The sequence below is a fragment of the Trichoderma asperellum genome, chromosome 1, assembly GCF_020647865.1.
Source record: "Trichoderma asperellum chromosome 1, complete sequence".
In the NCBI taxonomy this organism is placed as follows: domain Eukaryota; kingdom Fungi; phylum Ascomycota; class Sordariomycetes; order Hypocreales; family Hypocreaceae; genus Trichoderma; species Trichoderma asperellum.
The window spans coordinates 7,002,062-7,024,424 of record NC_089415.1 but is presented as its reverse complement, the minus strand read 5'-3'; the positions used below and the strand labels follow the sequence as shown (position 1 = coordinate 7,024,424).

Sequence of the window (22,363 nt, the reverse complement as noted above, 5' to 3'; positions counted from 1 at the left end):
TCACGTGATCCTTCAGTGACGTACGTCGCCGCTATCAGGCTACCTATCTATTGATCACAGTGCTACTCGAGCGATCGCTCAGTTTAGAAAATTGTGGTAGGGAGGTGATTCTCTTATGTATTTATGTCTTTTGGCTATAATTCTGGTTATGCTTCATCATTTATGCTCTTAAATGGTTCAAGATTGCTGGTTGTTTGGAAAAGGCAGCCCGGTTGCAGCGGAGCCACTAAATGCAGCGACAACACTGAAGCCATCAAACAGTACGCAGATAAAAAGGACTGGACTGACATATCAACTTATCATAGCTCCCAATACGATAGAGAGAGAAAAAGAAAAAAAAAAAGTCACACAATGGCTAAGTAAAAATCTCTGCAGCGTAGCGCGTCTTCTCAAACCGCTTGAACCACTCCTGCGGCGTGAAACTCTTCGAGGCAGCATCGTGCTCAGCCATATACACAAGTTTCATCACAGCTTCTTTCACTCCAGAAGCCATTCTCACTCCTCCGCAGACGTAAACCTTTGCTCCGTCATTCCACAGCCGAAGGAATGCCTGCTTCTCCGCCAACAAAGCATCCTGGATGTATCCTTTCCTAATGTTTGGCTTGGAGCCAGCGTCTTCTCTACTGTAGGCACGGAAAACCTGAATTGCTCCAGATTCTTCAAAACAGTCGAGCTCATGGTGATACAAATCGTCATGCGATGATCGGCATCCGAAAAAGAGAGCGGCGGGCGCGAGCTCGGTTCCATTCCGTTGCTGGGAAGCTCGTTCTTGGACAAATCCCATAAATGGCGCAAGACCTGCCCCCGCGGCAACCATGACAACTGGTACTTTAGACAAATCGGTGGGCATCTGGAAAATGCTCTTGACTGGGCGAGTAGCTACGTGGATCAAGTCTCCTGGGGTTGAGTTGGCAAGATAGTTGGAAGCCACACCAAGAAAGCTTTTAGATCTGGGCGGAGTCGGCGGCTCGTCCAATACCGAAAACGTCAAGCTGGCATGATTCGGCTCCCAAGATGGCGACGACGAAATAGAGTATGTACGTAGGCGCAGTGGTGGCAAAAGGGCTACAAAAGTTCCAAATGCGAGGGGGATATCTGGGAATTCCTCTAGCAAGTCAAGCAGGGAAACTCTGTTCTCATGAATGCCCTCCGCGTAGGACGCTGTAGCCAAACTGCTCAAGAGGTGCTTTGTCTTCTGTTCAGTAGCGGCAGCTGCAAGGACTCGAATATCCTATCTATTGTCAACTCAAATTCCTAAACGAGGTAATGCGTAAACCATTAAAATGGAAAAGAAAGATACGTAACATACTCTTGGTGTTGCTGGTTGGGACAGCTCAAAGTATGAACTCAGCAGCTCATGCGCTGTCATCGACGTTTCAACCGGTATATGAACAGATTCGTCACCTGAAGCTCGCACGACAGTATCCCAAGCCAAATGGAAACGCGATAGAACTCTCTTAACGTCTCGCGGTGGATTTGCAGGGAGAACAAGAAGGTGGTCACCAGGATGATATGACGCTCCTGGAGGCAGCTGAATGCCCAAGTGCATCTTCTTCCCAATTGCAGATTCTGTCGTTAGGCTCCGTGACTCTGTCACTGTCGCCTGTACCAACTGGGAATACTGTCTCAATTGCCGCGGCTGAGAGACTTCGACCTTGAGCAGCGAGTTGATCAATCGACTTTCCCCATCATCGCCTCCTCCTTCAGCCTGCGAAATTGCCGGCCACACGACACCAGTGGTCCATTTTTCCAGCTCCACAAAGAGATCCATCACTGCTGCATCTGCGAGACCCCTATCAGCGAATCTGTCAGCTCCAGCCTTTTCGAGGAGATCATCAATTAGGATGGGAATCCGCTGGAACGTTGCCACCCAGTCGCGGTGGCCACAGCCAAAAACTGTGTACGAAACCCCTTTCAAGGAGTCTGGCTCTACTTTGTTTAGCCATTCGAAGAATTCCACAGCGTTGTCCGAGGGCGAGCCATCATAAGAAGCAGCAAGGATTATCACGGGCTCGGATTTCGGGAGGTTGTTGCAGGCTGCGTTCATTGGTGCAATCGTCCTTGCGTAGAATCCATGAAGAGCAGCGTCCGATGCCAATCTGTATGCCAATGCTTCACAAGTACCGCTGTTTGATCCGAAGAGAATCGTCAGGGGTTTTTTATCTTTCTTGTCAGCCTGTGCCGAAGTTATTGACACCGCTGAGTCGGTCCTGACGCCTTTTGTTTTTGTACCTGATGACTGCAGCTCAGACTGAAAATCTGTTGCGTTTCCCCCACGCCTGAGCTTCGCCTTGAGTTTGAAATTTTCGGGTTTGATCGTTAAAGTCTCTCGAATCTGGAGCTCGTACGTCGGGTCCGCCATCTCAAATACGAAGTTTTGGAGCAGCATCGCAATAATGAGAAGCGCTTCCTGAGTTGCAAATGCTCTCCCAATGCATCCTCTCATCCCGTTGCCAAATGGCTTCCAAGCATTGGGCGGTAGCTTATTGAAATTTTCATCTAGCATTCGTTCTGGCTTAAACTCAGAGGCATCTTCGCCGTAAATGGCCTTCTCTTGATGAAGCAGGGAGAGTAGGACGATAACGGAGACATTAGCGGGGATCAAATACTTGCCGCCAATTATCTCATCTTTGTCTGAACCCAAAATAAAACCAGGTGCCGTAGGCTGAAGACGCAAACTCTCTTTAAGAGCTGCGTTGAGATATGCCAACTTGGAAAGGTGCTGTACTGTGATTGGCTCGCCTCCGCTTACTTCGTCAACTTCCTGGCGTGCCTTTTCCATTGCCCGAGGATTTTTCATAAAGTAGTAGAAAGTGAACGATAGGAGTCCAGCTGTAGTTTCATGGCCGGCGATGAGAAATGTGATCATATTGTCTATAATGGAGTCGTCGGATAAACCTTCGCCGGTGTCGCGGTCGCGGCCTTCCAGAAGCGCGCCCAGCAGATCGTGGAATTCCGATCCCTTCTGTTGTTTTCGTTCCTGAATAATCTTTCGGCACAGTTCTCTCATGTAGGATGTGTCTTTCTCATATCGGTGCCACGATCTCTTTCGGAGAGAGTTGACGAACTGCGGTAAGGATGCTTGGGTGCTGGACTCTTTCAATATCCTCACCATGCTATGGACGAACGGATGTATCATCACTTCGTTATGGAAACTGTTAAATCTGTACCCCATTGCACATAGGCCGATCGTGTCGAGGGCAAGACGAGTGAAGTCTGAGGTAACATCAATAACATAATCTTCGCCGTAGCGAGCCCTAAGGTTCTCAGCCGTCAGTACAATTTAAAGCATCAAATATCAACTCTACAAAAGCTTACCATTTAAGACACAGCTGTTGAGCAAGATCTTTCATCTCTGGAAACATGTCACGAATCTTGATCGTCCCGAAAACAGGCATCAAAATCCGATGGGCGATTGCCCAATTGCGCTCATCGTTCCTCGCAGTGAACAGCCCATCGTGAACGACGTAGCGCAGCTTGTCCAATTCGGCTGCTACAATTTTGTGAAATCTTGATTCATCGCAGAGTTCGGTTACAAGCTCGGCGCTTTGTACAAATATGAATAATTCGCCTCCAATCGCGAATTGGCATATCGGTCCCAGCGGCTCAATTATCTCAATCAGAGACGCCAGTGGATATTCAAAGTCGATTTTGTGCAGGATTCCGATTACCGGGAGACCTTGTTGTCAAATTTATATCAGTAAACATCCATTTTCCATCAGGTACACTATAGAAAGGTTATTTGGATGTATCTACCTTTGGGTTTTGGAATCTCAATGATATTTAATCCATTCACAGCCTTTGATTCGCGTTCGCTCTCGCGCCTCTGCGTGGGAGCTGCTTTGTTAATACCGGATTCCAGTACCTTATCTCCATTTTGACCTTTGAGTTTCGTCTTGAGTCTTTGAGCATATCCCATTTTCTGCATAAAAGAATATTAATGTAAGAAAGAAGCTGTATGGTGTTTCCACCCAATTCGTAACATCTTTGTTCACGGAATAAATTGCAAGTTGAGAATCAGCCAGACTTGGTTGTTCCAATCGAAGTAGTTTTCATGCGCTATGCAAGACAGCACGTCTTCATCAGCACTTGTTTTAGCCACATACTCTAGGTACTACTTTGAAGCGCCGGCTTGAGCTTAGAATTAGAGCTTACACGTACGGTATGCCACACGCGCGGCTCGGCTGCCGTTAGTGGAATCCGCGGATGCCGTTTAAACTGACTGATCTGTCACTTTTCAAGGCAGGAATTTGTCAATTTCTAATCCAGCATCGCGCCAGCCGTTTAAGATATATTATTGTTGCAATGCTTGTATCTATTGCAGCCAAAGGGCATGCTCCTTAACTTGCAAGGTTTTCTCGCATCTGATGTAATACTCAGCGAGCAAATCTCCCGAACCTTATGCCAACGCTCTAACTCATTACGACGTGATCCAACTAAGCTCATCTTTTAGCTACATATGCAACTGATGGTCCAGAACTTCTTGTCCATTGAAATCGACAGGAACGTGTAGGGCGCCCGAGTAACTTCAGTTTACGACCTTCAAGCTCACGAAGCCCCTCAACATTCGCCTTCCGAGGCTTTTCCTCTTCAAGCAAAGCTTTATGCGGCAACAGTTTTTATTATTCTGCCAGTTTCTCTTTTTTTTTCTCATAATTTTCTCTATTACGAGGCTCAATACACACAGGTGTAATCTGCCTTGCCGCCATATTGCCCCATGTAGCTAAGCCACAGAACGTGCAGAAGCGTATCCAATGCCACATTTCTGACTGCAGTGGTCAAGGCCAAGAACAAAAATATGCAGGCGGCTCTCGTTCAAAATCCCATATGTAAAGTTGAATATCAGGATATGGCAACTACATCAGAATCACCGTCGTGAATGGCCGGTATTCTCAGAGATAATTTCCGTCTGAGATATCTAAAGCGGACAATAAACGGCGAAAACGAATCCCCCGCCTAACCGCCGTGATGAGCTCAAGGTCTGGACAACAGTTATATAAAGTCTATAGAACGATTGCTATCTCGTGTGTTTTTAAAATTTTATATCATCATTAAAATATTCTTCTTAATACACTAACATTTGGAATACTTGCCAACACTCAACATGATGCCAGCTATTTTACCGATGCTGATCTCCTTGGCAGCGCTGGGGTCCACTTCACTTGCAGAAACAGACCAGAAACTGCTTGGACCATCTTTCACGCCGCCAACCAACGTCCTTTCAAGCAATCTGGTTCAGGAAGCAGTGTTGAAAGTTACAAACGCGCTCAACAACGCGATCCATACTGGGAAAAGTACTTTTGGCACCTTCAATAGCAGCACAACTTCCTTTTCCTTGACTGCCATTTCACAGCTGGACTCTACGCCAATAATCGACTTCCATCACACTTCCGGCTCGTTAAACATTTCTGCTGGGAGTGCCTCGAGAATCACAAGCGATACGGTCTATCGAATTGGTAGCGTGTCAAAACTCTTCACCGTTTACGCTCTCCTTCTAAACAATGGAACCAGTCACTGGAACCGTCCCGTTACGGATTTTATTCCAGAGCTGAAACATGCTGCTCAACATCATGCACATGATTCTTCGGCTCTCGACTGGGTTCAATGGGACCAAGTCACGATTGGTGCTCTCGCATCACAGCTTTCAGGAATGGGGAGAGATTGTAAGTTTTCCTCTTTGTTCTGGCTTTTTTGTCCTTTTGTTCTGTTTTCGACTTCGTCATCATCAAAACAAATATTAATACGCATGAATGGAACCACAGACGCCTCAGGCGATCTAGCTGTTCAAAACTTTCCTTGGACAGAGCTTGGGCTCCCCAACCTTCCCCCTCAAGATATACCGTCGTGTGGCATCAATGATAATCAAGTGCCTTGCCCTAGAAATAGTAAGTACTCCCTGGAGCGTGACTTCTTCTTTGTCTTCCTCCTCCTCGATCATAACGCTAATCCCGCGGCTCCAGAATATTTTTCTGGCCTTATCCAGAGGCATCCCGTTTTCCCGCCCTATGGCACGGCTCTGTACTCCAACGCAGCTTTTAGGATCCTCGCGTACGTTATAGAAGCTATTACCGGAAAGTCATATGAAGAAGTGCTTAAGGAAGATGTGTTTGAACCATTGGGGTTGAAACATTCAAGCTCGCTACCACCAGTTAGCAGCGGGGCAGGTGTAATCCCCGATGGAGATGCAGGATGGAGCCGCCTGTACGGCGATGAGGTTGCGTAAGTCAAAAAGAAGTCCCAGTTGATGTAATATTATAAACATTTCGGGATCAATTTCTGACCACTCTGTGAGCATTATAGTACAGGGGGTTTACTTTCTTCAACAAAAGATTTAGTCGAATTCGGACGAGCCATCTTTGGCAATAAGCAATTATCTTCCATGGAGACTTTGCGCTGGATGAAGCCCGGCTCACTCACGTCTTCGACAACTTTCTTCGTAGGCGCGCCCTGGGAGATTGTGCGAACCCGCAGTGGCATCAAGTCTGGCAGCCTCGTCGATCTCTATACCAAGTCTGGCAGCGTTGGAGCTTATAACTCTCTGCTTGTTCTCATACCCGATTACCAGGTCACGTTAGCTGTCTTAGCCGCTGGCCCCGACGCCCCTACAGCATTGAATATTGTCACCGAGACCGCTATTCAAACACTTGTTCCAGCACTAGAAAAGACTGCCAAAGCTGAATCATGCAGCAAGTTGTGTGGAGAGTACGCCCCAGCTGGTGCTTCGCGGGATTCTTCCCTTGTCATTTCCACCGACGACGGGCCTGGCCTTTTGCTGAAAGAGTGGACTCACCAGGGTCATGACCTGATCGCCGCTGGACAAGCTTACTCGAACGCTACACGCGGTGGCGAAATCAAATCCTTGAGACTATTTCCTACGGAATTGCGAAGCGGAAATCAGGCTGCGTACCGGGCGATAGTTGATGCCACTCCATACCAATATGAACCATCAGTTCATTTTGTCTTTGATCAACAAGCCAATATTTGGGGGACGCCGGATCAGCTAATGTACGGTGGGATTGCCATAGACGATTTTGTGTTTCATTTGGATAGCATGGGGGTTTCAGCCGCAGTCGAGCCGCGTGTGTTGAGAGATGTTTATCAGAGGCTGTAGCAATCTCTCCAGAGCCTGATGTATAGCAAGTAAGACTTGATTGTTTGCCTCTAGCCCTGAAACTCAAATTAATGCATGTGTCTAGTGCTCAGAAACGAAGAATGTGCAGTACATCCTGGTTGGCCCCCGATACCCCTGCTCCTCCCAGTTGATGCCGACAGCATAGATGTGCATGCTTGCAAGAAGCGATGGCAGATGATAGTTCAAATATTGTTTCTTAGAGGCAAATAGAGATTTGTTTCATTGTAGTCAGTCTCTTTATATTGGTATGTGCGTTTAGAGGAAATTCCAGCGCTACTATGCACATGAAAAAAAACTGCGAGGGACTGTGATGCTGACCTCATGCCCTGACTGCATCCTCTGTATCTGACAGAAGATGGAACTATATGTACATATCTTGCAGCGGCTTGATTTTATTCTCCGTTATGGGGAAACCAGACGAATGACAGCTGTGAATACTTTTTGAAATATGACGAAGAAAAGCCAGGTAATTTAGATGCACAGTGTTTCGTAGAACTGCGGTAATATAAGCTACGGAATTTTACCCTTTGGTTCACAGTTTACTCTGATTGACTCAGTCCAATGCCCAGCGTTTTTAAAGCACAGACCTAGTGCCACCATCAAGAAGTTGTGGCTTGAAGCTGACTTGGTGCTCGGACGTGTTATATCCCCCGTAAAAGCAACATGATATCACGAGCGGGGTGCTCAAGTTGGGAGTAGCAAACATCAGCCCCCTGATAACAGGCCACATAGGCGGCCAATGCAGCGAGCATATGTACCTCTTAACCTCTTAGCCGCAAATGCCAGTTCAAATGAGAGACAATCCAGAGAGAAATTCGGCGAGAGAGGGGACCAGCCACCGCGCTAAACACATGAATGGAGTGTACACGCACGAAATTACTGCTATGCGTTGTAAACAGCTGATTGAAAGTGTAGAGCGTTTGAACTGACGCCTGAGTGCGTCCCTGGCCTGACCCCAGCCTCGGCTACAGGGGCCTCCCCGCGAAGCACTTTCTGCGTTTCTCTGCCTTTTTTTTCTTTGTTTCTTGCCTTTGGATGTTTCTTGTCATTGTTGTTTTCTCTTTGCTTTTTCTGATCAAAAAGTCCCATGCAGGTGCATGTTTATGCCAGCTCTCTCTCCCCAGCCTCTTCTCGCTTCCTTCTGCCTCTAGTTTTATGCAGCCATGGAGGGGAAGCAAACAAGTTTGTATCCAATAACAAGGCTTTGTTCGCACCAGGTTTTGCCCATCTATCCCACTTTGCTTACCTACAAGTCCTGTCTACCACGGATCCAGAAGCCGTCGAGCTCGACGCAAGTCATGCAAGGGAAGATTGAAGTCAGCGACGGCTCAATGGGAATACCCGCCCCCTGTTCCTTGCCAAATCCTCCGAGAGTGTATCCGTACAGTACGCAGTACATGGCAGTCCGGATACACGCGACTCTGTATTTGTACGGTCAGCAGAGTGTAGGTACGACAGCTCATAATCAATCTGTGTTGATTAGATCGGGTAGCAGAACGTAGATCGGATATTCGCCGATTTGAAGCTTTAATGTTTTTTTTTCCTTCTCCCCGTTTATATTGGATCCCCTGTAGCCGGAGCGCTCCAATCGGGTTGTATTTAATTTCATGTGTAATGAACTGTATCGTGCAAGGTCCTCGACGTGTTCAACACTTGTCTCGGTGCCATAGGCTCGGATACAATAAGAAAAAGAGAGAAGCGAGAAGCCGAATTCATGGATTCATGAGCAAATATATATACGTTTTCACGCAGCCTGTTCTGCCACCAATCCCAATGTTTCCCGGTTTCAATTTCGTCTTCCCCTTACATCCCACCATGTCGGTGTGGCTTTTTCCCCCTCTCTTTCTCTCATCAACGCTCAGCTCCAACCGAACACTTTAACTGCTGCTGCTGCTGCTGCTGCTAGTCCTCTGTACTCCATGCCGCCATTTTGTGAAACTTGTTCTATGCAGGGAGGCTGCCCCCCAACCGGGTCGGGTTCCGAACAGCCCCCAAGCCCACTCTCATTATGTGCTCGGTGATTATGCAAATTCAACTACTGCAACTGCCAGAAAAAATGAGGCAACCATCCTCCCTGCAGTGTTCTTGCCAGCTCGGGTCCTAGTTTCTTGCGATCTACATGCATCCAGCTTACTCATATGGTGGCACGGTGCATGGAATCGTATTTGTATGCTGACTGCCCCATGAGCAACCAGGTTTACCGCGACTGAGTTAAAAGCCATCCATTTCCAATATCGTCAGTCTGCATGCACTATTTACTCTAATATCCTATTGGAACGCTCGTTTTCTCGCCAGATGGGTGAAACTCGTATTCAAAAATCATTTTGTAGGCGCTTACCTGGCCCCTAATGAGGCGGCCACCAAACTACTTCATACAGCTACAAAAGGCAGTGATAACGCAAGCAGCATGCATACATAGAAATGCCACTTTCCGAAGAAAGATGATTTAGCCTTCCATCATGTTCATATATAGCCATTCAGCGGCCCATGGATTTCTATTGAGAGTGCCCTCCTCACTTTCCCTTCACTACTGGCCACGCAGTGCTACTTCTTCGCTCCCTATGTGCGGCAACTTGCAACATTATTCCATGATCCTCGACTTGGGACGAAACGTCAATTCACTTGCCTTTGCAAGGCTTGGACAGCTTGACAATTTCCCCTTCTTCGAGAGTGAATGACCCGTGAATTTTCCAAAGACTGCTCCTCTATTTAGTTACAACAGGCCCCCAATTTCCTTCCCCGTAGCTTCTTCCTCTTCACAAAACTTGACTGCTGGTTACAGCTGCACACTTTGACCTTTTTCTTTCTCCCCTCACTACTACATATTTCTCAGCCCTACTCGCTTACCACTTTCACATTTTCTTCCTCATTCACACACACTTTGCCGGTACGTATCAACATTGAAAATCCCTTTGGAAATCTGCCAGGTTTCTACCAGACTGGCTACACTCTCATACGACGCTGGGGCTTTTTTTTTACTACTCTCTGGAAAGTGAACTAGGCTGACTGATTATCTGTGGCATCAGGCATCAACTCCCTGCTGTTTTGAAGAAATCATCATCCAACGATTTCTTCTTCTTCTTCCTCCTCCTCCTCCTCCTCCCCATCCTCCTCCTCTTCTTACCCTCGTGAGGATGGATGCCCCAGGCTACAACGAGCCCAAAATGGGCCACTTCGTTTTCAATGAAGCCCCTAAGCGGTACTCCTTCTCCCACTCTCCTGATAGCATCAGGAGTGCCACCACTCCCGGCACTCCAGATGATGTTCGAACCGTTTTTGGGGATCCAATCCCCATTCCTGGTGCCCAAGCCTCTTCTGTTCCTACCACCGGTGCCACAGCAGTTCTCAGCGCTTTTACCCATCAACCCGCCAGTTCCCTCACGCCAGCGAACGAGTTTGGTAGCACTGCTGCAGGCAGCTCCAAGCAGGCTCCCGGCCGCGAGGTTCCTCGCTTCATCAGCAGCAGCTTTGGTCTTAGCAATCCCTCCTCTCAGATTTGGGGTCCGCCAGCAACGCGTCTCGGCAAGAGCACCGATGTTGACAAGCAGACTGCTGCCGCTGCCGCTGCTCACGCACGATGGGGCTCTTTGGACGCCCACATGGACCCCAGAGATGTGTTCGCTCGCCAGGAGAACCTGATTGCTCGCCCATCGCCATTCATGGCTAACCAAACTCGTCTCCCTATGGCAGACAGCATGCTTTCTCGCCCATACAACCCCCGAGTTTCTAACCGGCAATCGTTTGGTTACCAAGCATTCGCACAGCAGAATGAGCCCCTCCGCTACAACCATGAAGCTGAATCAACTCCCATGGAACGCCATATATCCGCTACTTCCAACATGAGCAACTCGTCCTTCGATCTTTCGGAGCTTCAAAACGCTCTTCTCAGCTCTGCCTGTTCTGAGTCTGCTACTAGTCAGCCTCTGGGAATCGACATCCTTCGCATATCTTCTCCTAGAGCCTCTCCTATCCAACAATTTACCTCTACTTCTCTTCCAGCTCAAGTGCCAGTTAGCGTCGCGACCGGAGGCTTCTTGCCCATGCAAGCTGTAATGCAGCAGACTCCTCCTCGAGCCTTCACCACTGAGCTCTCCACCAGCGCTCCCAACACGTCGAAATTTTCGACTCGATACCACGGCATGCACACTGAGACCAACGCCAGCGCTGAACATCTCGCTCCAGAGGAAAACTGCGCTCTTTGGCTTACCAATCTCCCTCCTGGAGTGACTATTCATCAGCTTCTCAAGGGTATTCGTAACGTCGGCCGTGTTTGGTGCAGCTACATCAACTATCCCGACTACGTCACTCACCAAACGGCTGCCGCCAAAGTGGTCTTCTTCACTCCAGAAGCTGCCCAACAGCTGCTCAGTGTCTCTTGGACCCGAGGTCTCTTTGTTCAGGGTTACCGCGTCAAGGTTTCCCACAACCGAATCAAGTACGGCAGCCACGCCATTGCTGGCAAAATGTCCCGCGTCCTCATCATCACCGGCCATGCCGAGTTTGTCAACGAGGCTACCCTCACCAAGTTCTTCAAGGACCGCTTCATTTTCCAGCTCGACGAAGTCACTGAGCTCATCAAGGCTGGAGGACGAGCCGTTATGGAGTTCAAATTTGGCAGCTATCGCTGCCAGTCTCAGATGGGAAAGATGTCTCTGGAGAAAGATCGCCCCCGTGGTCTTGAGAAGGTTGAGTTTGGAGACGACCCTTGCGAAGTTGGCGACACCATGTCGTCGTACGGAATCGCTGCGGAGAGAATTCAAGGCAGAGGTCTTTAATCGATGGTAGGAAGTTGGCTTTTTTTTCTTCTAATAATTGTGTGGTCTTTGGAACTCGGAACTTGGAACTTGGAACTTGGAACTCGGCATCGGAACTTGGAATTGGAACTCAGAATTTGGAATTTGGAATTTGGAATGCGATGGAAAAGTGTGTTTTAAGCACCACTTGCTTACTCAGGATAGACCTTCTCACGTTGCCTACGATTTGGCGGCTAGCTGATTTGGCGTTGGTGGATTTATCTTGCTCGACACAAAATTCAGGAGGCACTTCATGATAATATACTGGTTTAAGAATTCGGATGTCCTATTAGTTTTCTTGAGAATTTATTCGGTAGACAGACAATCAGTCAGATTACAATGCTCGGCCTAAGGAACTATTTGATGCGTAAATACTGTTCTCCTCGTTATCCTCGTCCACCTATGCCACCCAGCCACGTTGCTCTCTTTTCTCTCTTTCTCTCTGTTCGCTTTTTCTCTGCTCGCCGCTCTTCTGCTTCTTCTTGTCTATCTCTTTCTTGCCCTCTCTTGACCATATCAGCTTGCAACATCATCACCTTCCTCTCAATCTGGCTCTCCGTCAACCATCCTCTGCCTCCATCAGGCGCTGTATCCTTATCCTCCGAACCGCTATATGTACCTTGTCCGACTCCTAGCAAAATACTTAGCCCCTCTGCTTTCCCCATGAGCCAGTCGCCGTGTTTCAGGCCATCTCTCCAATGTGATGGAAGCACTTTGTAGCCAAGGTATGCCCCAAGAAGAGCACCAGCAAAGCATGCATTCGTATCAGCATCACCACCTCGCATGATGAGATCGGTTATGAGGGTCTCGAAAATAGACATTCGTGTGGAAAGACTGCTCTCCGAGGCAGCAACCTTTCTCATGGCGAGGCGCAGCAGATGAATGCCCGAACCAAATGTCTTGTATGTATATCCCATCTTGTACATGTCGTCGAGCTCAAGCTCAGTAAGGTCGTTGGCTTTGACATGCTTGTTCAGCTCCTCCAAGTCTAGCTCTGGCTCGTCTTTACAGTTGGCGTCTTTTTCGATTCGGCGCAGTCGGTATGCGGAATACCATGCGATTCCTTTCCCAACTATATCGTCGATATGCTCCTCCTTGAATATTTCCTGCCGTATAAGACCTCTGATAAGCGCTGTGCCGACGGCACATGAAATGATACATCTTGGGTCGACGTGCGTAACAACAGAGTAGTCGGCGGCAATCTGAAAAGTTTCTTCGAGTGTCTTGTTGATACACATGAGTCCCAGTGGGTGTGTTCTCATGATGCTTCCATTGGGCGCAACGTTGTAATTAGAATTTTGCCAGTGTTTTCTCGCAGTACCTTCTGGATCATTGAGGTATATCTGGTTCCTAACAATAGCTCCCACGGTGTGACCCAGGCCCAAAGGCAGAGTATCTAACGCGCGAAGGCCCATTCTAACCCAGACATGCAAGCGAGAAGCAAAGTCTTGCGGGTCCATTTCCTTTCCGTCTTTGTGTAAGAAGGAGAGCAGTATACACATTGCATGATCGGTGTCGTCTGTCCATTCTCCAGGAACGTTGGGGTTCCGATGCGCGTCTCGACGAAAGGGAGTGGCTTCAGATGGAGGACAGAGAGTGAACTTTTGTGATAGGTATGTGAGACGAGCTGTATCTGCGGAAAGGAACTCGGTATATAGGCCGATGGCGTCGCCCAAAGCCGAGCCAAAGAGACAACCAACAATGCGATCGTGGATTGTCTCCCTAGCCATTTCTTCGAGGGCACGCTGCGGCAAAGCTAGGGCCGTCATTGTGGGATATGTTTGACGACTGGTTTAGAAATTGCTGATGGATGATGGTCTTGCAACTCTCTGGTTCTTTGGGTAGCAGAACAGAGCGTCTTAAAGTAGAGAAAACCCAGGACAGCCAGATGAGGTATGAAAATGCGTTGCCCCCAGGCTCCGTCACAATCACAAAATGCCCCATCGGTCCATGACGGGACAGACAGCAGCCCAGCTATTTAGCACAGCCTCTTTCAGCCCAAGCAGCATGACCCTAAATCATGCGCTATAATTTGGCAGCCCGAGGAATAGGACCGCAAGATATTCATCTAACTCTGAGTAAGGTTAAATACTAGGCAGACTTACTAAGAGCGCAGCTGAGATATCTTCCTAGCCGGCGCGGCTTGTGATGGCAAGTGCCGCTTGCCTGAATCCCTGCACCTGGTGCCTGGGTTTAGGCTGGGGATGACTCTCCAAAGGGCCCACCTCCGCCTCAGAAGCAGGGACCAGGCAGCTAGGGGGCTGAGTGACAAAAAAGGGCACATTTGCGAAATTTGGAGGTTTCATTTACATGTAGTATTAATGTCTGTCTTGATGGTCGTGGATGAACAAGAAGGTAAAGAGCAAACAAAACAAACAAAGCAAACAAAAGGACAAAGAAACAGAGAATGAGGCAAAATGGTATCTATCTAAATGTCAAACACATTATAGCTCTAAATGCGTAAAAGAAAAAGAAAATATGAGAGAAAAAGAGACCAAAGAAAAAACCTCTCCTCTACTCCATCTCGTCCTGCTCTCCCTCCAGGAAAATCTCATGCCCGCTGCCATCATGCATGCCTAATGCAGTTCCACAAGCCAAAGCTGACATTGCAGCCACTCCCCACCAACCCCAGGCCACCATGCCGATATCCAGCCCATAACCGTACCACCAGCCCCCCACCACCGGGCCGACGGTGCGGAAGAGCGCAGATACACTCTGCCCTAGGCCGTGGATCGTGCCTAGAACGCTGGGGTGCGGGCTGCAGTTGTTGAGCAGGATGATGCTGGCCGGGAGGGTAAACGTCCGGGCCATGACCTGGAGGAAGAGGATGCCGATGATGCCTAACCAGATGAAGCCTCCCGAGGCGGGCTCGGGTGCCGGCGACCAGGATGGCAATATGGAGAGATAGGGGGCGACGAAATATGCCAGTGGGAAGAGAAACAGAAACCATTGGAAGGATCTCATTGTGCCGAGACGGGCTTGGATGGGGGGATACAAAGTCACCTGCAGCAGCATGCCTATTATGCCGAGGAAAGACGTCGCAACGCCAACTGTCGATGCCGGCATTCCCAGCCCACCTGTGAACAAGAGAGGGAGATCTCGACGCATAGGGGTGGGGGTCTCTGGGTCCCTTGCAGCCGGAGCAAGATACCGGGGAGTTGACAGGAACAGCGACCACATGTTGCCAAAGGCGCCGAGATGGAAGTCGTAAAAAGCACCAGTTAGCAGCGTGAATAAGACGTTCCGCGTCCAAAGGAGGCGAAAGGGGAGCTGTTTCAGCGAGGGCGCGGGCTTCGACACAGGTATATTCTTGTCTTCGAAATTCTCCAGAGTGTGATGCTCCCAGGCGGGAACGCGAGCATAGTTGTCAGACTGTTTTTCACCCAATAAGGCGGCCTTGATTTGATTTCCGAGATGGAGCCCGACGTCGAACTTGTTCTGCCGTACTCGTGATGTCTGCTTGGTTGTCAGCTAAATTGCTCCTTTTTTTTTTCTGCCTTTATCGCAACGTTGAGGGATTACATGACAATCTATGACGACTTACTTCTTCCAAAAAGAGAAATACTATCAAGGTTACAATGGATAAGCTGACGGCGTTGACGAGACTCGGCAGGGCATATGGGTAGTCCCGAATCCACTGAAACCCAAAGACGGCATTTTCTCCAAAAAGTCCAGGAAGAGTTTTGTTGGAATCGGCCAACATGCCTCCCATGACTAAGAATAGGTATATCAGAACTGCGATTCCTCGCATTCAAGTTTGTTTAAAATGCAAGAGCTTTAACTTACTCGGGCCCAGAATCCCAGCAACGTTGAAGCTCATGGGAAGAATCAGAAATGCTCGAGATTGATACTTCTTCTCTTTGGTGATTTCGGCAATCATGGTCCGGCTGTCGTTCGAATTCCCCCGTTAGCCATCTCTCCGATTACTCAATTCCCCGAAGCAAAGGCAAAAATACTCACATAATGCCCACAGTCCCGTTGATGGCACCACCAAAGACCCTCCAAAACGCGGCCCAGGCAAAAGTCGTCGCAAAGCCGTAGCCCAAGCACGATATAGCCGTTCCAGCGAGTCCAATCACCAAGACCCATTTGCGGCCACACCAAGTTGCATCGGCAGCTTTACCCCATAAAATGGCCGTCATCACCTGGGCGCCGGTGAAACATCCTTGCAATATCCCCGCCTGCTGAGAAATATGGGCGTCTGTAAGAGAGTCGTCGAAGGTCTTGAGCTGGTAGAAGACGTATGCTTGCAGCGACGCCACCTGCAGGAAATCGACGAATCGAGAGAGGAACAGGATAAGAAGCTGGTCTTTTCGCGGGAGAGACATCCACGTCACTGGTCCTGAAGAATTCTTGGCTTGTGCTTTCTCCATTGGCGTCATTGGCGTCAGCGGCCGCAGGGACTCGAAATCGTAGCTAGAGCGGCCATTGGCATTGGTATCGTCTACTTCGTCGACAGTGGGAATTACTGCTTGCCCAAGCTGCTCATTGGGAGACCAGGCCCCATCCGGCAAATCTAGAATTTTTCGAGGTCGAAGAGGATCTAGCAGTACTCCTGAAGCAAAGTCGTTGCTGGCAGATCTAGCGTGCGAAGACGCCATGGCAGGATGGATTAAAACAGTTTATGAAGAAATTAATAAAAGAAGGTAATGAATGATAAGACGGATAAATTGGACAGTATATCTTGCAGTAAGAAAAAAAAAGAATAAAAAACAGACTATGTACGAGATTACAAAAAGAAAAAAAAATACTGCGGGAGGTTAGTTGGCGATACCAAAGAGAAGCTGCAATGAAAGTGCGAAATTCACCCCGCCATGCCGTGCCTGACACCCGCTAATACGTTGTGATGACTTTTGCATCGGACCCGAAACGTCCCGTCCACCAGTCATTGTTTTGGCTTCGGCTATTTTCTTTAATTTTTTTTTTCTCTTCCTTTCTAAAATGGAAAAAGTAGGTCTGAATGAGTGAGCAATGCCCGGACACGGCGGTTGAGAGACGCGCAAACCTGCTGTGTATGGGAACGAGCAGGAAGATCATTTGAAGACGGTATGGGCTAGATGGATACCGCGCGATTCCGGCAGAAGCTTTGCCAATCAAGGGGAATAATACAGCTGGGGATGGGTTAGGGAAAGTCTTGGCATTTAAGCTTAGGAGAACTGAGGCTCCGCTGGCTCGACATTGCGTGTATTATCCAATATCTATCAGGAGAATGGCGTGTGAGGTTGTGGTGATGGACGGCGTGGGCACAGCAAACAGGCGCTGATCATTTGTGGGTTTCGGGACATCGGCGATGCTGCTTCATCAGAGACTTGTGAGGGTGAAGGCAACATCAGTCTCACAAGACGCGTGTTTTTATGCTGCTTCGCAAAATTTCATAGCGAGATTAACAAAGACTTTGAAACGATCAAGCTCTTGTTTCTTGATTCAAGAATCCAACGCAATCTGAAACTAGCTATAGATCTAAACCCATCTTCAAATGCCTTAATTGCCGCTGCCTTTGTCTTCTCACTTTGCTGCTTTCAACTGCTCTTTCTTCCACAAGTCGACAAAGCGAGAATCCGAAACCCAATGGGGCGTGCTTGACGTCAGAAAACGGCGTTGCTGTATGCATCACTGCGCATTTCGGGGTAAAGATAATCAGGGGCGCCACATGTGGATAAGAGTAGGAACGCATTCGTCTAGTCAGGAGAACCGATTATCGTCATCAGCGATGAAAAGACGGGACGTAAGCGACCAATCAGTCTTTAGCATGTCATTCGACGGCTACCACAATAGGAATGAACGGCTGGCTGTGCAGAAATGGTTGTTTGGTAAATGTTCAACGGCGTTCCGAATCTACTCACATTCATGACAATTGGCATTCACAATTATTTCTTCTTTTGTTTTATTTCACTCACGATTTACAGAGACAGTTTTCATTCATGCCAGATACTATGAAATTACCACGTAAACAGTGACGCAAGCCACGTTTGACGTCCGCACAGCAACAACGCATCAATTGACTCCGCTGTAGACGGACAATCAACGCCCACAGCCCAGGCGCGACGTTTACAGGCCGATCTAAATATTTCTCCTATTTTATGAAACAAAGAGCAAGATGAAATCTCCATTCTGCCACGTAAGCTATCGTCGTGGAAGTGCCGATCTCTTTGCGGCTGGACTATACAGTGCGGAACTCGGTAGCCGACGAGCCGACGGCGCTTCTTGGCTGTGGATCATTACCATAGAATGGCCATTGCCGAAACTATATTCAATGTCATTGCAGCTTGTTTTTATGCGGTCCCTGATGATCGTCCAACAATTTTGATGATCAACATCAGCCTCTGTATTCTGGAAGAAGGGGTCAACGTGTTTGTCTAGCGCTATCTCTTCTAATATACCGAAAATAGAATACAAGTCCCGTTCCAAGAGAATACTCCCGTTGAAGAAGACGCAATTGTCTTGAAACTACAGAGTAATAATACCTTTTTTCGACGTTCAAACATGCCTAAAAGAAACAAGAGGCAGAAACAACATTTGCTCGCGATATATATCCTTTGGTCTGATTTGTATTTGCCGATATCAAGCAAGTTCGGTGGCATCTGAAAACAGGGATGCTCGGGACCTTTCTATGGATCCCGCCCTCTCTGCTACATCGTCCCCGCCAGGCGGGCACCAAGAATCTCAAAACCGGGAGCAAACCACCTGCGGTGGATAACACTCCTCGGACTGTGCGATGCAGACAGACACGACACATAGAAGAGACCCAATCGTGTTGTCACTACTGACTCGATATTGAGCATGCTAAACTTAGCGGGCGAGATAGCTCGAGTTCGAGGCAAAAGGAGATCCCTGTGGTGCATGCATAGTGACGGTAATACGGCTTCCAGCGCCCAAAGACGAAGATCACAACCATGGGCGTCAGAAACACCAGCAGTGCTACTACGAGTGTCCACCTCCAGGCTGAATAATCTGATATTCCTGACCTGCTGCAAAATTGTGACAATTATCCCTGGTAATGGGATCCGCAGACAAGAATATCTCCTTCGAATGGCATATGGCTTTCCTCATCGGTCATAGACCCTTTGTGATGGCAATGTAGACTATAATTGCCTCTCCTCCCATCCAATACTGAGATAAGGACTCTGTTCGTTTTACTCCTTTTTCCCCTTATCAAATCTAGCAGAGGTTCTTGCCGCCACTCGCTCGTTGTTCTCCCTCTTCTTGTCACTCCTTAACTATTTGAAGCGTGTTGTAATATACCACTGTTAATTCCTCACACGCACCCTCCATTTACACCATAATACACCGAGAGACACCATATATCCTATATAACCGTTAAGATGGCGTATTCTTCCAAGTACACTCCTCGGCCACGTACCGACATCTTCACCAGCGACACGGATATCAACCGTCGCAAGCTCGGCCGTGTAGTCCCCATGAAAGTTCTCATCCTGGGCTTAGGACGCACCGGTACTGCCTGTATGTCGATTTCCATTTGAGCCGATACCATAGTCTCGGCCTTTATCCAAGAACCTTGTAACATAAGCTATGATGCCGTTTCTAACTTCAATTAGCTATGCGAGCGGCTATGAAACAGCTCGGCTATGTCGACACATACCACATGATGAACTGTTCTATCGAAAACCCTCCCGATGCTCTCATGTGGATGGATGCTCTCTGCGCCAAATACGACAAGAAAGGCAAGCCCTTCACCCGCGAGGACTGGGATCAACTCCTCGGAAACTCTCAAGCCGTGTGCGACTGGCCAGCCATTGCTTTCGCCAAGGAACTCATCGAGGCTTATCCAGAGGCAAAGGTTGTTTTGACCAACCGCGATGTTGACTCCTGGCACGCTTCTACCATGAAAACGGTTTACTGGCGTGTTACCGACGGCGAGTTGCGCTGGCTCTCCAACTTCGACTGGGCGGCAAGCATGTACTACCCCATGCTGAAGAAGTTTTTCGATACCTTTTTCGAGGGTGACTTCCCCAACCGCGGTAAAGACGTCTTCCGAAAGCATTATGAAGAGGTCCGAAACCTGGTGCCCAAAGATCGCCTGCTGGAATACAAGGTCACAGATGGATGGGGGCCTCTATGTGACTTCCTTGGCGAACCGATCCCCAAGGAGTGCTCGTTCCCCAATGTCAATGACAACTCAGACTTTGTGACTCGGTCCCGACGCCGCAACCGCAACCAGATGAAGAATGTCGCTTTCCGATACTTTGTCAACCTCATAATCCTAATCATTACTGTGGTTGCATTGTATCAGCTGGGAGTGTCGCTTGGACTAATCTAAACCAAACACTATTGCTCCCCAAAGCCTTGTGGCTTTCATGCTTTGGCTCAGGTCTTCTCCAGAATTTCTTCCAAGGCCGCTCCACGTTAGGCGAGAAAAGTATAATTTATATAACGACGTCGTTGAGATTTGATTGAGTAGGATACGAGATATTTACCTATATTTTGACTCAACGTCGTCAAAGCCTTTATCAGCGGAAATTTTGATCTCAACTACGACTTGACGGCATTGAGGCAAAAGTTTAGGCAAAGATTTTATATAATGCTATTTTTCAATCGGATCGCGGGGAATGAGCACAGCAACGTGGGCTATAGAGGGTGGCCACGCTGGAGTTTCAGGAAACACCGCTTGCCATTTTGCAAATTCGGTACTTTTTTTTTCTCAATTGGGAACGGAGTTTTGGTCTGCTTAATGAGCCCGGGAGGCTCTGGAGGGTTATAAGAAGTATAAGCCGGCGATTTCGAGCTATACATATCGCTCCGATGGCGTTGGAGAACTTGTTCATGACTTTTCTAGAATGCTGTTTTAATTTATACGACAGTCTCAACGTGCAAGAGACCAAAATTTTAATCTTCGTCCGTAATTCTTTCCTTACTCGTGATGCCATTAGACATTTTGCCAACCGGGGCTGTCTTCGCTCTCACTCTTGCATGGTTTCTTACATGGAAGAATATGCTGTATGTTCTGTGTTCGTGCATCCACTTCCCGAGATTTTAAACACCAAGAAGCACATGTATCTCATTACTCATACGTAAATACATTACATTGCTTTCAATCTCGTCACTATCTCTAGCTGAAGTAATAACTATACCTTTAGACCATTCCGATATAGCAGTAGCCAATATGGTGTATATTATGCTTCCTGAAGCTCTACCCTCCAGAGACAGAGTCATCTCTGACAAAGACGTCATGCAAATACTACAATAAGCAAATGCCATATCCAAGAGGAATAAAATCTGCCAGGTAAATCTAATACTACTTTACGTCATTCCTTGTTGTAAGCTCTCGTATCTGCAGATACGTCCTTTCTTCTCTCTCTCTAGCACCACAGCAGCATCTATGTAAACAATGAACCTGATTAATGAGCAAGCTTAATTAGCCTGTGTATAGTATTGCAACTATGGTCATTTTCTTGTTCAATAGAAAGAATAGCAGCTACTACATCTCTCAAGTCTTGCACATCAAGCTGCAGAATGGGAAATAGGAAACTGCGCTCAATACCCCTTGTCACAAGATGAGATCCTTCAGCATCCCTTATTAGGCAGTTATATAAGTATAATCGATGTGTAATAATAAGTAAATCAGTAGTGTCATACATAAGTCACATACAAGTGCAATCAGCCATAACTTCCTTTGTCAGTCGTCAGTACCCCTATTTACAACGCCAGCCAAAGCGAATGATCTATGGACTATTAATCATCTAACCATTTCAATTCAAGTACCATATGATTAATTTTCCTAACTCTTACAATGATTCTCATCTTCGGAATGCAACGGCTTTAATGAACAGCAGTGATGTGCTGAAGAAATTTTGCTTACACGTGAGCCAGGCTTAGTCCTCCACGTCGTATGACCTCGTCTTCGGGCAGTTTCTCCTTCGGACGGTTTCTTCCTCGGGACGAGCCTTGTTCCGACGATCTGATAGTATTTTTTGCAAGGGTTACGATCATACGACGATACCCATGGCACCCAGTGGATCAAAGGGTTCGATGTAGACCAGGCTTGTAAAGATCGTGCGGGATCACCTCACCATCATTCGATCCTCTTACGGCGACAGACCACAACGCAGCAGTGTATCCCGGAGGCCCCCGTCCTTACTCCGTACTATCCCATTCAACTAAATTGTAACCGCGTACTCCGTACGGGGTATGAAATCTTGTTAATCATTGCGGGATTCCCCGTGGGAAAGGATTTTAATGAAAACTTTTTCTGACAACGTGAGTATCACTTCACCCTCCCCTCTTCGGCTAGCGATGATGGCAATATCTCGCTCCTCCGCTGAGATTTCACATTCCATGTGGCTACTAAGACTCACCCGTGGTTCATGAGTGACAACTCAATTGCATGATCACTAGTAGTGGCATTGTGATTACGGCTGAGATGGCCACAAACAAGCCTCTAGCAAGGCTCGGGTGCTTTTCCGGCACCTCAGCCTGGTCT

The 22,363-nt window shown here is 47.9% G+C and overlaps 7 protein-coding genes across 7 annotated transcripts; 3 read left to right on the top strand and 4 right to left on the bottom strand.

Annotated features, from left to right (window-relative positions):
- Positions 1-103: 103 nt before the first annotated feature.
- TrAFT101_002239 (uncharacterized protein) lies at positions 104-4,031 on the bottom strand. The gene is made up of 4 exons (XM_024910942.2): positions 3,757-4,031; positions 3,319-3,679; positions 1,310-3,257; positions 104-1,231 (listed from the first exon to the last, which is right to left on the bottom strand). Exons 1-4 carry the CDS (start codon positions 3,926-3,928, stop codon positions 356-358), a joined length of 3,357 nt encoding a protein of 1,118 aa, XP_024763361.2. The 5' UTR covers positions 3,929-4,031; the 3' UTR covers positions 104-355.
- A 379-nt stretch (positions 4,032-4,410) lies between these two features.
- TrAFT101_002238 (uncharacterized protein) lies at positions 4,411-7,518 on the top strand. Its single transcript, XM_024902426.2, has 6 exons — positions 4,411-5,663; positions 5,763-5,885; positions 5,961-6,219; positions 6,301-7,140; positions 7,197-7,377; positions 7,485-7,518. The coding sequence occupies exons 1-4, from the start codon at positions 5,105-5,107 to the stop codon at positions 7,109-7,111; spliced, it is 1,752 nt and encodes a 583-aa protein (XP_024763360.2). The 5' UTR covers positions 4,411-5,104; the 3' UTR covers positions 7,112-7,140; positions 7,197-7,377; positions 7,485-7,518.
- Positions 7,519-8,378: 860 nt separating this feature from the next.
- TrAFT101_002237 (uncharacterized protein) lies at positions 8,379-8,531 on the bottom strand (the record flags this gene model as incomplete). Its single annotated transcript, XM_066126540.1, has 1 exon — positions 8,379-8,531. The coding sequence occupies one exon, from the start codon at positions 8,529-8,531 to the stop codon at positions 8,379-8,381; it is 153 nt and encodes a 50-aa protein (XP_065982643.1).
- Positions 8,532-9,651: 1,120 nt separating this feature from the next.
- TrAFT101_002236 (uncharacterized protein) lies at positions 9,652-12,273 on the top strand. The gene is made up of 2 exons (XM_024905284.2): positions 9,652-10,019; positions 10,159-12,273. The coding sequence occupies exon 2, from the start codon at positions 10,267-10,269 to the stop codon at positions 11,905-11,907; it is 1,641 nt and encodes a 546-aa protein (XP_024763359.1). The 5' UTR covers positions 9,652-10,019; positions 10,159-10,266; the 3' UTR covers positions 11,908-12,273.
- Positions 12,274-12,311: 38 nt separating this feature from the next.
- TrAFT101_002235 (uncharacterized protein) lies at positions 12,312-13,694 on the bottom strand (the record flags this gene model as incomplete). The annotated part of the gene is made up of 1 exon (XM_024909656.1): positions 12,312-13,694. One exon carries the CDS (start codon positions 13,692-13,694, stop codon positions 12,312-12,314), a length of 1,383 nt encoding a protein of 460 aa, XP_024763358.1.
- A 745-nt stretch (positions 13,695-14,439) lies between these two features.
- TrAFT101_002234 (uncharacterized protein) lies at positions 14,440-16,526 on the bottom strand (the record flags this gene model as incomplete). The annotated part of the gene is made up of 4 exons (XM_024901814.2): positions 14,440-15,381; positions 15,470-15,639; positions 15,712-15,812; positions 15,886-16,526. 4 exons carry the CDS (start codon positions 16,524-16,526, stop codon positions 14,440-14,442), a joined length of 1,854 nt encoding a protein of 617 aa, XP_024763357.1.
- A 2,721-nt stretch (positions 16,527-19,247) lies between these two features.
- On the top strand, positions 19,248-20,203 carry TrAFT101_002233 (uncharacterized protein; the record flags this gene model as incomplete). Its single annotated transcript, XM_024899634.1, has 2 exons — positions 19,248-19,386; positions 19,482-20,203. The coding sequence occupies 2 exons, from the start codon at positions 19,248-19,250 to the stop codon at positions 20,201-20,203; spliced, it is 861 nt and encodes a 286-aa protein (XP_024763356.1).
- Positions 20,204-22,363: the final 2,160 nt, after the last annotated feature.